Source organism: Eriocheir sinensis, chromosome 28, assembly GCF_024679095.1.
Source record: "Eriocheir sinensis breed Jianghai 21 chromosome 28, ASM2467909v1, whole genome shotgun sequence".
NCBI classification, from domain to species: Eukaryota; Metazoa; Arthropoda; class Malacostraca; order Decapoda; family Varunidae; genus Eriocheir; species Eriocheir sinensis.
The window spans coordinates 12,019,568-12,035,586 of NC_066536.1; the positions used below are offsets into that span (position 1 = coordinate 12,019,568).

At 46.0% G+C, this 16,019-nt stretch overlaps 2 protein-coding genes across 3 annotated transcripts; one reads left to right on the forward strand and one right to left on the reverse strand.

Moving 5' to 3' along the window:
- The first annotated feature begins 840 nt into the window (after positions 1-840).
- On the forward strand, positions 841-13,129 carry LOC127004704 (uncharacterized). Its single transcript, XM_050872796.1, has 11 exons — positions 841-1,791; positions 2,154-2,340; positions 2,556-2,656; positions 3,145-3,255; positions 4,898-5,128; positions 6,688-6,727; positions 7,347-7,553; positions 8,180-8,358; positions 9,772-9,899; positions 10,485-10,647; positions 12,169-13,129. The coding sequence occupies exons 1-11, from the start codon at positions 877-879 to the stop codon at positions 12,451-12,453; spliced, it is 2,547 nt and encodes an 848-aa protein (XP_050728753.1). The 5' UTR covers positions 841-876; the 3' UTR covers positions 12,454-13,129.
- A 440-nt stretch (positions 13,130-13,569) lies between these two features.
- LOC127004534 (gamma-interferon-inducible lysosomal thiol reductase-like) lies at positions 13,570-15,602 on the reverse strand. 2 transcript variants are annotated; one of them, XM_050872364.1, is made up of 5 exons: positions 15,416-15,602; positions 15,131-15,280; positions 14,672-14,842; positions 14,285-14,431; positions 13,570-14,202 (listed from the first exon to the last, which is right to left on the reverse strand). In XM_050872364.1, the coding sequence occupies exons 1-5, from the start codon at positions 15,491-15,493 to the stop codon at positions 14,104-14,106; spliced, it is 645 nt and encodes a 214-aa protein (XP_050728321.1). In that variant the 5' UTR covers positions 15,494-15,602; the 3' UTR covers positions 13,570-14,103. The 2 variants fall into 2 exon arrangements, with proteins under 2 accessions (XP_050728321.1, XP_050728323.1); XM_050872366.1 differs by having other exon boundaries at positions 15,131-15,277; positions 15,416-15,584.
- Positions 15,603-16,019: the final 417 nt, after the last annotated feature.

Sequence of the window (16,019 nt, forward strand, 5' to 3'; positions counted from 1 at the left end):
ATTGCATGTCTGTGGCCTCAGTCTTGGGTTGGCTGCGGTATTAGTAGCAGCAGCAGTAGTAGAAGCAGAAGCAGCAGTGTTGAAGCATTTAGTCTTAGCAAAGGCGCCTTTTACGAGTGTGATATTTCCTGTCTGATTAGTTGCGGATCATTTTCCTTCTGCACCTCCGTAATCTGCATGTAGCTTGTTTCTTTGCTTCTCTCTTTGTTTTGATCACTTGTCTGCGCCAGCTGGGTGGAGGAGGCGCGGCGCGGTGATGGCATGGGCGCGGCGAAGTTCAAGAGGAGCAGCCGAGGCGCTGAGTGTGGTGGTGGCCGCCGCCGCCCTCGTCCTCCCCCCAACAGCAGCGGCACAAGGTTGGCAATCGGTGCTCACTGTATTGGCTGTGTATTTAGACATATTACATTCTTCCCCAGGCCATATCCGGATTTCCAATAAGAATAGCCGATTTCCAGATGAACTACTAATTAACTAACTAGCTGACTACCTGTGCGTCCCTAGGAGCGAGGAGTATCACGCTGCAGGCTGAAGGGATCCCCGACAACGTGTCGGCGGCGTTCTGGGTCGGGGCGGAGCTGCCCGACATGACGGAGATCTCGGTGTGTATGTACATCAAGTTCCTCCGCGGCCGAGACAACTACGACACCGTCGTCAGCTACGCCACCCACAACAACACCAACGAGCTGTTCATTGGTGTGTGTGTGTGTGTGTGTGTGTGTGTGTGTGTGTGTGTGTGTATATGTGTGTGTTTTCTTTCAGTTGTGTCACAGTTATAAAAAAAGTACTAATATATCAGTTCATTTCTAGAATAAGAAACATAAAATTTAGGTAAAAGTGTGTTATGCCTAGAGAGCTGTGAAGTAAATTCCTTGAAACATGAAAGTGTGCGTAAGTCTTGGGCTTTGTCTTGCAGGGTTTGCCTACCCCACCCGCCTGTTTGAAGCGTGGTGGGGTTTTACCTTGTTAGCTAGTGCTGAGGTCAACAGTGAAATACTGCGGTGGTGGAGGTTCTGCTATGTACATTCCTACACCAAGAAGAATTACACGATGTATTGGAACGACGACGTCATCCGAGGCGCCGCGGCGCGGGGCCCCGCGGCGCTGAGCGGCGGCGGGATCTTCGTGGTTGGCCAGGACCAGGACATTCTGGGCGGCGGGTTTGCCTTCTCGCAAAGCCTCAACGCCGTGGTCGGAGACTTTCGCTTCTACTCACGTGCGTTGACGGAGCAAGAAGCCCTCAACTACACCATGTGTCACCCGTCCAGCCTGGACCCACAGCCAATCTTGGATTTCAAGGAGTTGGATCGAAACTGGAGGCTGGACGGCTCCGTGGAGGTCGGGGTCGTGGACATGTCGGAGGTGTGTCGAGAAGAATCGGTCTTCTTCCTCACGTTCCCGGAAAAGAGGACCATCTATAAGTCTGCCTCCTTTTGTGAGGTCATCGGGGGAAGCCTAGCCGCGCCTGCTACACCCAGGGAAAACCAGCTCATCCTCTCCGCCGTGAGGCCCTACAGGCAGCAGTGCCTTGATGCCAGCGGCGTGGTGGTGCAGCTGGGGTACAAGGCGGACCTAGACAAGCGTGTCGTCACCTACTTCAACAACGAGTCCATTCCTCGGTTCATAAACATGTCTGCTGGCTCCTTCAACCATGGCTACCGCTGCCTGGGCTTTCACATGACGACGGGGCTGGAGGGCGCCTGGCTACAGATACGCTGCAAGGACCAAATCTGTACCCTGTGTGCCTTCCGTGCCATCAGTCACCTCAAGGTAACACTTACCACTCTGGTGTGTGTGTGTGTGTGTGTGTGTGTGTGTGTTATAACCTTTTATTCCTATTGTGTGATTCGTTTTCATTTTATGCCTCATTTTTTACATCCTCTTTACCATTAACTTCTCCTCCTCCTCCTCCTCCTCCTCCTTCATCTATTCTATCTTGTCCTACCACACGAAGCATGCTAGTAGTAGGGGTAGCAGACATACACCCTCGCCATAGACCTCCAGGTCTTCTGGTGTCTGTTCTTCCTATGTATTCCTTCACCTTCTCCTCCTCCTTCTTCTCTTCTTCCTTCTCTTCCTCCTCCTCATCACTGCCATCGTATACTCATCAACCTCAGTAGTGATAGCTCAGACTCTCCCTCTTCCTCCACCCCGAGCTGCGAGGCCTGTGCGCGGTGTCCCTCTTCGACACGACCTACCTGGTGGTGCCGGGCGCGGCGGGCGACAAGGCTCTCCTGAAGGGCCACGACTACTCCCTCATGCGGTGGGCCGGCGACACGTGGCTCCTCGTCTACCTACCTGACGGAGGGGCCGCGCGTGCCACCATGGTTCGGACCTTCCCCGGTGTGTGTGTGTGTGTGTGTGTGTGTATAACTCTTGCTGTAAAAATTGTCCTGACTAGTTACCCAATACTACATAAATGGGGTCATTACGACTCATTACATATACATTGCTGTACATCCACCAAGCAAAAGCAGTAATAGTCGAACAGGCAGACGTGTGGCTAAACAAACACTTATCTTTACATTAATCGTTGATCTTCCCCTCTCCCTCCCCAGACCAGTACCCGGTGGGGCGGCGCGAGTGGAAGGTGGAGGGGGACCGCTGCCCACCTCCCAGGGGCACCGCCTATACTCCCCTTGTCCTCACGTCCTGCCAGGTGAGTTGACGAGCCGTTGTGGGGGAAGTATTCAAACACACATGCAAGGCCTTTATTAGTTTGTATGTAAAGCCAGAAAATTCATGTCAGTGATCGCCTATGCTGTATTAGTTTAGAATTATGTATGTTAACCTAGCATCCATTCCTTCCCCATTTTTTTTTCAACAAAGGAGACAGCTCAAGGGCACAAAAAAAGGAAAACATAATAAAAAATAGCTCCGGAACATCTACATAACCATACGAAGTTCAGTTGTATCTGAGCGCGGTCTCACTCCAGCAAGTCTACTTCATCTGCATTGCCTCTCAGACCAACCAGTTCAGCTATATCTGGATTGCCCCCTTGTCCGGCTATTTCTATTACATCAAATGCGTTTCTCAGATCTGCCAGTTCATATTCATCTCTGGTGCTCCTCAGCCCTCCCAGTTCCATTATACCGTTAGTGCTGTCTTGGCTCGACCCGTTCAATTCTATTCGGAGTGTTCCTCAGGCCGGCCAGTTCACGTGCGACGATGGTTCCTGCGTCAACATCTCTCAGCGCTGTGACCTCCTCACCGACTGCCCTGACCTTAGCGACGAGGTGGACTGCCACATCGTGCAGGTACGCTATTTGATGCCACTGCATACAACTACTTATCGCGTGGCGGAACAGCTGAGACGGAGACCTGACCTGGGCGGTACTCGATGTAGCTGTATCTCGCGTAACCCAACACGTGGCAATGAGCACGTGACTGAGACATGATAAAGATAATTAATGTTCCACAATCAAGCCGCTCTTACCTTTGTATTTTTACAGGAATTAGTCAGCCTCGTACATACTTGATTGATTGATTGTACATACTACGCGCATTTTATCATATTTTATATAACAATTCTTTAAAACAATGCTTATATTCCTTATCTTGATAAACACCTGTTTTTTCCTACGCTTCTGTGCTCTCTCTCCTCCACCCACTCGTACTACTTAGATCACTTGTCCTAAAAGACCTGAGAGGCCGTATTCTTTAACATTTCAACGCCCAAGCACACATATTTTACAAGGCTTTCATAAAGGTTGTGGGCATTTCCAGGAGTACTTTTAAGACCCTGGTGGAAGTTTGACCCTTCTTCTGTGCCACGAACCTATAAAAAAACACTCGTTAAAACCCGATTAATCTCCTTTTCGGCCTTTGGAGATAGCTGACGTGATGAAAGGCGAAAGCATCTGCGAATACCGACCTTGCCCCGGGTTACCATGCACACTGAGGCCGTGAGGGGGTCTCGGGGTCAAACTTCCACCAGGGTCTTAAAAGTACTCCTGGAAATGCCCACAACCTTTATGAAAGCCTTGTAAAATATGTGTGCTTGGGCGTTGAAATGTTTAAGAATACGGCCTCTCCAGGTCTTTTAGGACAAAATTATCTAAGTAGGACGAGTAGGTGCATGGAGAAGGGTGCTTATGGTGTGCTGCTAAGTGGCTTCAGTCATAACTCAGCCTATTACTTTGAGCTGCAGTCCTCGGCTCAGCTCCTTTCGCATGGTCCAGCGCTTCTTACTTTGCTTTTCTTTGCTCTCCACTCGCTCGCCATTTCTTTCTTTTCTTCTGTAGACTAACACAACATTCCTTCCCTTGTATTACTTTGCTGCTTTAAATAAATGACGTAGCAAGGCCTTTCATCCGCGTGTGAAAGTCGATCTTGAAGTAGGCTCCTCTCTCTCTCTCTCTCTCTCTCTCTCTCTCTCTCTCTCTCTCTCTCTCTCTCTCTCTCTCTCTCTCTCTCTCTCCCCCCCCCGGTTCATGAATAACTCATCTTGTGTAGAAATGAACTACACTCCCCCTATTCCCCCCCCCCCCCCCCAAGACATTGATATGCTGATGAATAATCTTAATTCGCTATATGAAAGTAGGCCTTCCCAAGACTATGCTGTGTAGGGTGTAAAAGACAACCTTGCAAGCCTATTGTATATGTCCAGTTGATGAATAGCCTCAGTTCCAATATATGAAAGTAGACCTTCCTAAGACTATACTATGCTACGTACAGTGTAATTGAAAACCTTGCAAGACTATGATATGTCCAGTTGATGAATAACTTTAATTAATCCCATATAATAAATTATATAGGAATTAAGGTTACTCATCAACGGGACATATCATAGTCTTGCAAGGTTGTCTTTCACACTGTAGCCTACGCAGCATAGTCTTGGGAAGGTCTACTTTTATATATGGAAATTAACTAATATTTTTTTTCTTTTTTTTTGTCGAGGACTCTGAATCGTACATGTCCGAGCTCCCGCCGCCGCTGCGTGATGGCTCGCCCGTCCCCGTGTCCCTCGTGGCGAACATCACCTCAATGGGCGACTTCTCCCTCCTCGACCTCAGGATCTCCTTCGACCTCATCCTTATCTTCACGTGGAGGGACTCGAGGCTCACCTTCGCGCACCTCAAGGTAGAAATGGGACTCTTTAACACACACACACACACACACACACACACACACACACACACACACACATGCACTCCTATTTTTATTTTCGTTACTTTTTTTTACCAACCATATTTATTTAACAAGTTCATGCCGATTTCACTGTTTTAATGGCAGTTTCCTTTCCTTGTGTGTGTGTGTGTGTGTGTGTGTGTGTGTGAAGGGTCATGGGGATCGGGGGTCTGATATGTGTGGGAAGGTTGGGGCGATGGAGCTTGGGGTGGAGGAGGAGGGGCGGTGGGGGGAGTGCAGTGCGGTGTGTGTGTGTGTGTGTGTGTGTGTGTGTGTGTGTAATCCCACCTAACCCCCTCGCTCTCTCTATACTTTTAATCCCATAATAATCTCCTTTATAATCTCCACACCTTACATTCACCACTAAACACTTCATCCCCACAACATTGCTTCAAACACTAACCTTTTTGTTTACTTTGTTTCACTGGAGAGGCCTATTCTTAAACATTTCGAGGCCTAAGCACACATATTTTACAGGGGTTTCGTAGGAGTTGTGAGCACTTCCAGGAGTACTTTTATGACCCTCCATGGTGGTAGTTTGACCCTTCTTCTGTACCACGAACCTATAAAAGCACTCATTTAGTTATTATTTAGTTCTGTCAAAAATCTAATACAAGCTTACGTATATAAACTCGCACCTGCCAACATGAGCGCTGCTTTTCCCTGTGCAAATAACTACACCGCCCTGACGTAGCTTGAGGTGACACGCCAGTCTAAATTAGACACTTTAACTTTCACACCTCTTCTTTCTCAGCTATTCTTAAGGGTCAAGGGGATATCAGTCAGAATATTTTTTTTGTTTTAGGCAGAAGAAGAGTCAAAGAGGTACCACTACCTAAAAAAACGCCTGGAAATGCCCCCAACTCCTGCGAAAGCCTTGTCAATTAGGTGTTCTTAGGCGGCGAAATGTCTTATAATACGACCCAGCTGCTAATGTCACACAGTCAGCAACACTTCACCACGCTACATGCGATTCACTCCTTCCGGTTAATAATTTACTGTAACATCTGCTGTCAGTGCAACCTAGTGACATGCCTGTAACTCTAACCCGAAGTCACACTATTAGGGCTTATGCAAGGTTATATTCTCAAGCATTTTGGCACCTACAAGCTGTTTTTGGCAAGGCTTTCGTCGACGTCTTAGGCATTTCCAGGAGTAGTTTATTGACTCTGGTGGCAGTTTGACCCTTTTTCTGTACCATGAACGTAAAAAAAACACTTGTCAGAACCCAATTGCTTTCCTCTTTGGCTTTTGGAATTAGCTGGGGTGAGAGGTGGAAGCATCTGAGAATCTTCTTCTTCTTCTTCTTCTTCTCTGCCTTATTAATTCCTTACGGGGTCGGCCGCTCTTATATGCTGTCGCCAGTAACTTCTGTCCGCGTTCTTCTAGTCCCAGTTGCTCCATGTCTCTCTGGAAGCATCTGAGAATACCAATCTAATAACACTTCCCGACTCCGCCTACTTCTTCCTTTGACGCCACCTCCAAGGACGCCACCCTTTGCGCCATCTCATCGCCTCACCCCACCCATAGAACTGACCTTCCACACTTCCATTATCTAGATACAAACAACATGGCTGGCTTTGGAGAAGTATTCATCGAGTTCCAAAAAATAAAATCACCCACTTTATTACAGGTCGTTTGCTTGTCTATTGTCTGTGCCTTATCAAACGTATAAAGATGATTAATTGATTGATAGTTTATTGTTGCATGTAAACAAAAAAGGAGAAGGGAGGAGCATGCCATCCCAACCCCCAGGCAGTACATAGTGTGATTATATAGCTAAGGATACATGTGGAAGTAGCACCAGGAAACTAAAATGGTACAATGGTAGGGGACAAGTGCTAAAGAAAACACACACGCCTTGAGTTAGTCAGGGGAGTAGGTAGACATGACGCCTGCCTGCTTCTCTCTTCTGGGTCCATATTCTGATACACGTCGGGCATCCCATATGACTTTTTCCCAAGGCCACAGATAAGATTAACCGAATTCTCATGTGAGTTTTTCATGTTCATGATGTAAAAGCCGTGTAAAACTATCACCAGCGTCATGGGGGTTGGGGTAGCAGGTTCCTCCCTTCTCCTTTGATGTATACTTGCAACAATAAACTATCAATCAATCAATCAATCAATCAATCAATCACAAAACACTCCATGGTAATCCCAACAAATTTTACGAAAGGCTTTACAAATACACGAACTGAGGTGCCGGTACGTTTGAGAATACGGGTCCAGCTGGTTTAATTCAACTCTCCCGCAGGAAAACCCAGACCTCAACCGCGTGCGGAAGACGGCTCGTGTGTGGCGGCCTGAGGTGTTCCTTGAGGACGGCTCCGGCAGCAGAGTCGAGCTGGGGGTGCACGACACGCGGGTCATTGTGCGGCGCATGTCACAGCCGCTGTCCAACCAAATGACGCAGCTCAAGGAGGGTACGTGAGCGTCATCAGGGGTGTGTGTGGTTTGCTGAGGGTCAAGCGGGACTGCCATCTTATACTGTGCTCCGTCTTCTTCTACTTCTTCTTCTTCTTCTTCGTCCTCTTCTTCTTCGTCTTCGTCTTCGTCTTCGTCTTCTTCTTCTACTACTACTACTACTACTACTACTGGGGGCTTAAACGCATTCCTTAGCCGACCTTTACTTGATATAGATCTTTAACCAACACGTATGCGGATACACGCTGTTTTGCTGCTCCCTGAATTAATGCACCAAAATAACATTCCTTACAGCATTCAAAATAACACAGCCCATCAAATTAAACCTTATCATTTATCATTGGATGTTCTTTACTGTCTAATGCTGGGATACTATGATTCTTATACATTTCGAAGCACAAGAAAACATATTTTACTAGGTTTTCGTTGGAGTTTAGGGGATTTCCAGGGGTAGTTATATGGCCCTTCTGGTAGTGTGACTTCCTCTGTACCATGAACCTGAAAAAAACACTCATTAGAACCCGACTGGTCCCCTTTTCGGCCTCTGGAAATAGTTGATGCGAGGGATGGATGGATGCGTCTGAATATACCGTCTCGTGAGTCCACTCCCTTCTCTCACCACCAGACGAGCACTTCGAAGGGGCGATGAACGACCTGATGGAGCGGCGTACCCTCACCGTGCGTTCAGCGTGTCAGTTCGACCTGTCCATGTACCCCTTCGATGTGCAGGCGTGCCAGGTGGTGGTGCGCTCCATGCTGGGCACCCGCAGCCTGAGACTCCACTCTGAGGGCGTGCACTTCCTGGTGAGTGTCGCCAATAAGACCCGTCTGTTCGTTAGTCTGTAGGTCAGCTTCCTCTCTCTTAGCTACTCTTTACTGTGATCTATAATGGGAGCCTCTCTTTTGCCGACTCTTTACTGTGATCTATTATGGGAGCCTCTCTTTTGGCTACTCTTTACTGTGATCTATTATGGGAGCCTCTCTTTTGGCTACTCTTTACTGTGATCTATTATGGGAGCCTCTCTTTTGGCTACTCTTTACTGTTATCTATTATGGGAGCCTCTCTTTTGGCTACTCTTTACTGTTATCTATTATGGGAGCCTCTCTTTTGGCTACTCTTTACTGTTATCTATTATGGAAGCGGCGAGTAGCGGGCTCTTTTTTGTACGGTACTTTTTTTGTTGCCCTTGAGCCGTGTCCTTTGATGAAAAAAAAAAGAAAAAAAAATTGCTGTATGTCCCGTTCTCTCAGATGCTTTCGATTTTCACAACTAATATTTTCAAAGGTCACAAAAGAGAGTAACCGGGTTCTCATGGGGTGTTTTCACGTTCATGGTGCAGATGTCTTGTCGAACTACTATAGGCTCATAAAACTACCCATGGAAATACTGACACCACAACCTCTACGAAAGGCTTAACAGATGTGCGTGTGTGTAAGCCTCGAAATGCTGGGTTCAAAGGGGCGAGAGTGAAGGGAACATGAGTATAGTAAAGGAGGAAAAGTGGTTTGAATTAGGGTTTAGTGAAGGGTTGGGAGTGAAGGGGATAGGAGTGTAGTGAAGGGGTGGGAGTGAAGGGGATAGGAGTGTAGTGAAGGGGTGGGACTTGTGGGAGTGAAGGGAGTATACGTATAAGGGTTTAATTAGAGGGCGAGTTATGGGAGTATGTGTGTCTGTGTAGGGAAGAGACGTGGTGTGGAGGGACTAAATAAGAACTACATTATCAAACTCTTCGAAGCCTTATAGTACCTACATCTATTTACAAAGGCTCTCGTGGAAGTTGTCGGGGTTTTCTTTGGTGGTTTCATGACCCCGGCGGCGGTAGTTTTGTAAGGCTTCCGCGCTATGAACGGGCCAAATAATTATGACAACCCGACGTATCTTCTCTGCTGCCTTAACCCGGTAGCTGCGGGGGTCATGTTTCTTAGGTTAGGTTAGGTTAGGTTAGGTTAGGTTAGGTTAAAGGCCCCTCTAAGTAAAATAATGAGAAAGAATCATCACTCACGCAAACCATTTCATAATATATATCAACGCATGTGTGATCAGTTTATGCATCATCTATTTTGGGAGGTTTATTTCATGGCAGAATTTTGGCCCATCGCTGGTACACGGTAAAGCCACAAATTTGGCCCGTCGCTGCTACCGGGTTAATAAGTAGTCGCAGAAGGAACCTGAAGCGTTTGATAATACGAATGAGTGTATCTTCGGTGGCGTGGCAGGGCAATAGGCGCCTGCTGGAGTACTACGTGACGGAGGTGCAGGCGGAGGGCGGCCAGAGGGAGGGGCTGTCACACGTCGTCCTCCACTTCACCTTCTATAACCTCTACAAGTACTACATCTGCGGCACGTGAGCACTACCAGGAGTCCTTCCTTTATTGATAGTCTGTCTTCCCTCGTAATCTTCGTATAGTATTCTTTATTGATAGTTTTACGTATTTACAGCTTATACGTCTTTTTTTTATATAACAAGATCAAAGGGTGAACTTCAATAACTTTTTTGCTTTCCTGCTCTACTTATTTTCGTTCTCTCTCTCTCTCTCTCTCTCTCTCTCTCTCTCTCTCTCTCTCTCTCTCTCTCTCTCTCTCTCTCTCTCTCTCTCTCTCTCTCTCTCTCTCTCTCTCTCTCTCTTACCAACCATATTTTTAACAAGTTCGTGTCCTGTTTTAATGGCTGTTTTTTTTTATATCGTGTGTGTGTGTGTGTGTGTGTGTGTGTGTGTGTGTGTGTGTGTGTGTGTGTGTGTGCTATTATTTACCTTTCCTCACCTATACTGTACTCACCATAGCTCGTTATCCCCTTAATTTATGGCATCTTACCGAACTATTTCTTCAACACATGTATAGTCCCCTTTTTCACAAACATTATCTCATTCGGTAAAACATTCCATCCCTCAACTATTCAATCCATGATGTGACCGTGTGTGTGTGACAGGTACGTGCCCACCACCCTGCTCCTGGCCATCACGCACCTCACCTTCTTCTTCGCGCTGGACGACTTCACCAACCGCGTCATGGTGTCCCTCACGGCCCTCATGGTGATGTCCACACTCTTCCTGCAGACCAACCAAGCTATGCCCAGGACCGCGTATCTCAAGGTAACAACAACTCGTCGTATCTATTTTCCTCTCTGTCTCTTTTTTTTTCCCATATTTGTGTACCTCTAACAAGTCGTGTAGGCCTATTTCGGGGTAACTCATTCTGGTACTCGTCTTTGTTTTTCGCATCTCAAGGTAACAACTCGTCGTATTCATTTTCCTCTCTGTCTCTTTTTTTTTTTCCCATATTTGTCTACCTCTAAAGAGTCGTGTGTTTCGGGTAACTCATTCTGGTACTCGTCTTTGTTTTACCGTGTATCTCAAGGTAATAACTCTTCTCAGCTTTCATCTCCGTCATTTTTTACTTTTTCCTGTTTCATTTCATTATTCTGTTTTCATATTTGTCTAGCTCTAACGAGTCGTGTGCTTCGGGGTAACTCATTCTGGTATTCTTTGTTTTCGTATCTTAAAGTCAATAATCATCCCTTCTTTCGTCTTTTTCTCTTTTCACTCTTTCCCATTCCACTTGTTTTTCTCATAACTGTTCATCTGTTCCGATTCGTGCATTTCGAGGTAACGTATCCCAGTCTTCGTTTTTGTTTTCGTCTGTAAGATACTGCAGCCAAGAACCGCGTATCCTTCCCCTTGTCTCTGTCCCTTATCAATCTTCCCTATTTCATTTTATTTTTTCATGTTTGTCTACCTCCGACGAGTCGTGTATTTCGGGGTAACTCATTCTGGTCTTCGTTTTTGTTTTCGTCTGTAAGATACTGCCGCCAAGAACCGCGTATCCTTCCCCCTGTCTGTCCCTTATCAATCTTCCCTATTTCATTTTATTTTTTCATGTTTGTCTACCTCCAACGAGTCGTGTATTTCGGGGTAACTCATTCTGGTCTTCGTCTTTGTTTTCGTCTGTAAGATATGGCCCTCAAGGTAACAGTGCATCCCTCCCCTCGTCTTCGAATACGACTCTTAATTAATAGCCTACTCTTTCCCATTTCAATTATTTTTTTCAGCTCCTGGTCGTGTATTTCGAGGTAACTCATCCTAGTTTTCGTGTTTCTACGTCTCTGAGATAAGCTACGGCCCTTATATACTCGGTCTTTTCATTTCCTCAGTTTTCAATAAAAGCTGTTGATTTCCTCCGTATCTTTCATAATTATGTCATCTTTCTTTTCTTCCAATTGGTCTCTGAAGGTTCTTGAGTCACAGTACAGACTTCTTGACAAAATGGTCTTTATTATGTGGAACGAGTTTCCCTTACCGTTACTTTTCTTTTCGCCAAACTGACAGGTGCGTAGAGGTTTAAACTATAATCATCTCCCAGTTTTCATCTTGTAAACTGATAGAGGTTCGGTCACACAGAGAGGGGACACTGGAGGGGGCTCTGAAAGGGGTAGTGGATATTAGCCTAGGTTTGGTATAGGGGATAGGATATGTCAGAATCGTTTTAGGTTTTGTTAGAGAGGGTTTTGTTGAGAATGAATAACATTAACACCCGGTACGTATGCTGCCAACCCTCATGACTCCGTTGTGGCCCCTCTTCTCACCTCTCTCATCTCGTTTTGGTGTTGTTGGCAGCTGGTGGACATTTGGTTCGTGTTCTGCATCGTAATGAACTTCTTGGTCGTGCTCCTGCTGGTGGTAATCGAGTTCCTAAAGGAGGCGGCACGAGCGAAAAAGGTGGCGCCCGTCAGGATGGTCATCGGGAAGGGCAAGACAGCCTCCTTCTGCGCTGCCTACCAGATGCCGCCGAACCTGCCGCTTCTCCTCAATGACGTTGGACGGATCGGCATTCCTGTTGTGTACTTCACCTTCGTCCTCGTCTACTTCGGCTACACCATCACCAACAGGCAGGTGATGTGAGGCGTCGAGGGGTGTGGGGAATCGCTTGCGTCGTCCCGAGTGAAGGGAGCTTAATATTAAGTATGTTAGTTTTATGCTCGGCACTCTGGAACTCGAACACAGGCCCGTAGATTCGTAGCGAGGCGTTCTTACCATCTCGCCACGGAGGAGAATGAGAAAAAAAGAAAGGTAAAAAGAAAGAGAAGGAAAAGGAAAATATGAAGAAAAAGAAGAAAAAGAAGTAGATCTCTGACGATATTGTGTTGTTGAATGTAAGAATATAACGCGCGATTGATTACTGTAACAACCTGTCCTTCTAGCATATCACTTGTGTGCGATGTATACTTGAGAGCTACAGTTAGTTTACATTTAATTGCCTCTGGTGTTTCTAGTGTGAAGTTTACGTCACGAAAAATATTTATTATAACCAAATCGCTAAATGTACTTGAATGTTTATCACGATATAGTCTATTCTGCCTGAGGTGAGAACACGTCAAGGAGGGCATGGCTGCTCTGGTGATTGGCTGACAGCTGATCCGATGGGGGTTGGGCAAAATGTGGCTTCAGGTAGAGTCAGGAAGGAGGGTAGCGGGCGGGGGCTTCTTCTTTGATGCATAATCACCTTTTTTGGAATAGAGTATACTGTGTAGAGGTAGGTATTACACGACCAAAGTAGACTTTCCACCCGCCATGTATACGTAAACACCGCCGGAGTGACTCGTGCGGCGGCGAGGCTCCCGAGGTCTAGGGCAGTGGTTCCCAACCTTTTCAAAGCCACGGACCAGTCGAGCAATTGATCATAGAGCATAGATCCAAGCATACACTGACATTTATATAGTCCAAATATATATTTTATTTAAAATTCAGTGGGACAATACCATGTAATGTAATGTTTCACATTTTACAAAGTGAAGTGGTTATAAAGGCTAAATTATTCAAATGGACGCAATGAGGGAATAAATACTACACTAACTACAGCACTAAGTACTATAGTAGGCATGGAAAAGACGAGCTGTCATGGTGATAGATTCATGTACCTGTTATAAGGTCTATCAGTACACCAAAACGTAATATCTCATTTTACAAATGAAACTAGAAATCCGATCTCCCTCTCGCTAGCTTTAGCTCCTCTTCTCTTTCTTTCTTCTATCTTTCTTCTTTTCTCTCGTTCTCTCTCTTCTTTCTTTTTCTTTTTATTTTCTTCTTTCTTCCTCGTCTGTCCGGCGGGTGTTACACCATACTCTAAACATTTCATTCAATTTTTATTTCATTATAACTACTTATTTGAAGAAAAAAAATGTTTTGGCAGATTATTATTTTCTTAAATCATGCATGAACAAAACAAAAAAATCACTATTAAAGCAATTTCGCGGACCAGCAAAACACAAGCCACGGACCGGCACCGGTCCACGGACCATAGGTTGGGAACCACTGGTCTAGAGGGCATCACGATCTGTAGTAGTTGTGCTGCTGTCCTTGAAAACAATGATTCAATCACGTCCTTAGTGCCTAGACGTTAATTAATATATGTACTTTGTTAGTTATTACATGATTTAGTATGATTATTGTAACTTAAGGTGCACTTAATGATGACGGTGGGTAACGGTATTCTCAGGTGGCACAGGTAACCGTTACTCGCCCGTGTGGCTGGGGAGGAGGCAGCGGCCATGTTCAGGCGGTGCAGGCGGCGGGCCGCTCGCCGGTGTAGGCGTCACAAACCACCTTACGCAGATCCAGTTGCGCCGCCTCTAACTGGGCATCAGTAAATACCTGGAAAAAGGGTGTGTTGTAGATCTTTTTTATGTGTGTGAGGAATGGAGCCATTGTACAATTGAAGTGTCAGACTACTCACATCGTCGATGAGTATCCACGGCACCCAGTACAAAGCGATCTCGAGGGCGTTTTGTTTCACCCCGACCTCGTGCAGGAGGCGGTGTCCCTCCACGGAGTTGTAACATTCCTCAACCGGTGCGAAGTTAACCCCGGTCTGCTCCGCACACTGTGACCGCACCAGAAACAGGAAGGCAGAGAGTTATGGACGTAGCCTGTCCGGCTGGAGCTGTGCCGAGATATATAATCGTAAACACTTCAAACGGTATTGTTCGAAATATTACTCCTGTATAAGACAGCACTTGTTGGGGAATGATCGTTGTCAAATATTTTTGATGTGACGGAACAAACAAAAATGCACAGCTTGGCGGAAAGAGATTAATGGAAATAGTTCATATCCCTCCCCCACCTGAGGCCCAGCGGCGGCCGCAGTGAACTCCGCCATGACGCAGTTGGAGAAGGCCATGAACACTTCTTCATCCTGAGTCAAGTTCTTGGCGCAGGTTATCATCATGTTGCCCACGCACTCCGCGTGGCCGTGCTGGCACACGAACACGTAAGAATCACCTGAAGGGAAGTCCTGCCGGGAATAATTCAAGGGATGTAATTTGATTTACGTAAGGTTGTCCGTTTCTATTTGAAAAGATTAAAAAAATCATGTTGGTTATCCGAGAAAAGAAAGAAAACCAGTCGACCAGGGTTACATATGAAAGAACTTCCATTATGTTTTTTTTTTTTTTTGCGATATCGGGTAATTTTGCAAAATTTCAGGTCAGTTTTTAAATATGAAAAAAATCGCTATTTTTCAAGCTTGAAGCTTGTTTGTTAAAAAAAATAAATTATTCCAAAAACTTTTATTACTACTCACGGTCGCCTTCCCGTATGTATTAATATCGAGGGTCATAATGTCCTTAAGGTCCTGATAGACGGGGTAAAGTTGTTCAGTGAAGAAGTTACGGCTGTCAGGACAAAGCGTCTCGTAATACACAGACACCTTCACGGGGTCAGCGGCGGCCTGCTGACGGATGGAAGGCATTAACCAATACTATACAAAAAATGGGAAGCACCTCATTTGTTCTCTGCTGCATATTTGTTCAGCAATAAATGTAACCCATCAAGGAGGGTGGAGAGAAGGCCATGGTGGAGTGCCTACCGTCGGCCGCGCCGCAGCCGAGAAGACCAACAGCAGCAGCGACTTCGGCAGCAGGGTGGACAGGTTACGTGTAGCCATCGTTGGGGCTCAGAGCGTGTGAAACAAACCACCCTTGTACCCAAGCTTTATACGACTAAGACAATGAGTCGCTTATTTTCGTGGGTGTTCGGGGAAGATCAGCCAGTCAGCGGGTGCTTCTCTTATGAAACATTCGCCGACGTCACTTACTCGAGATGCTGCCTGATTGTCGTCCGTCCATTGTTTTTCTGTAATTTAACGATCCGAGTGTTTTATTCACTGTTGTTGCCATCATAATATATTATTTCTTGTTTTGTAACAATTGTTTCATCCCTGCTGCTTATGTTTGCATCTCCCAGTACCAGAGTCACCTTGCAAATCATTGTTAGTCTCAGCAACAATGAAGGCTTCGAGGAAGGCTGCTACGGTCATGACGGAAGCCATATATAAAATCAGAGAAAATTTTGTCAGTAATCTCGTCCGAAATACATATTCGAATGAATTAATGTTAGTGTCTCATCGGTCTCGTCAAGGGGAGTATGACACGATAATTGCCAAACTCTACTTTGCTGCCATCCTCTCTGTA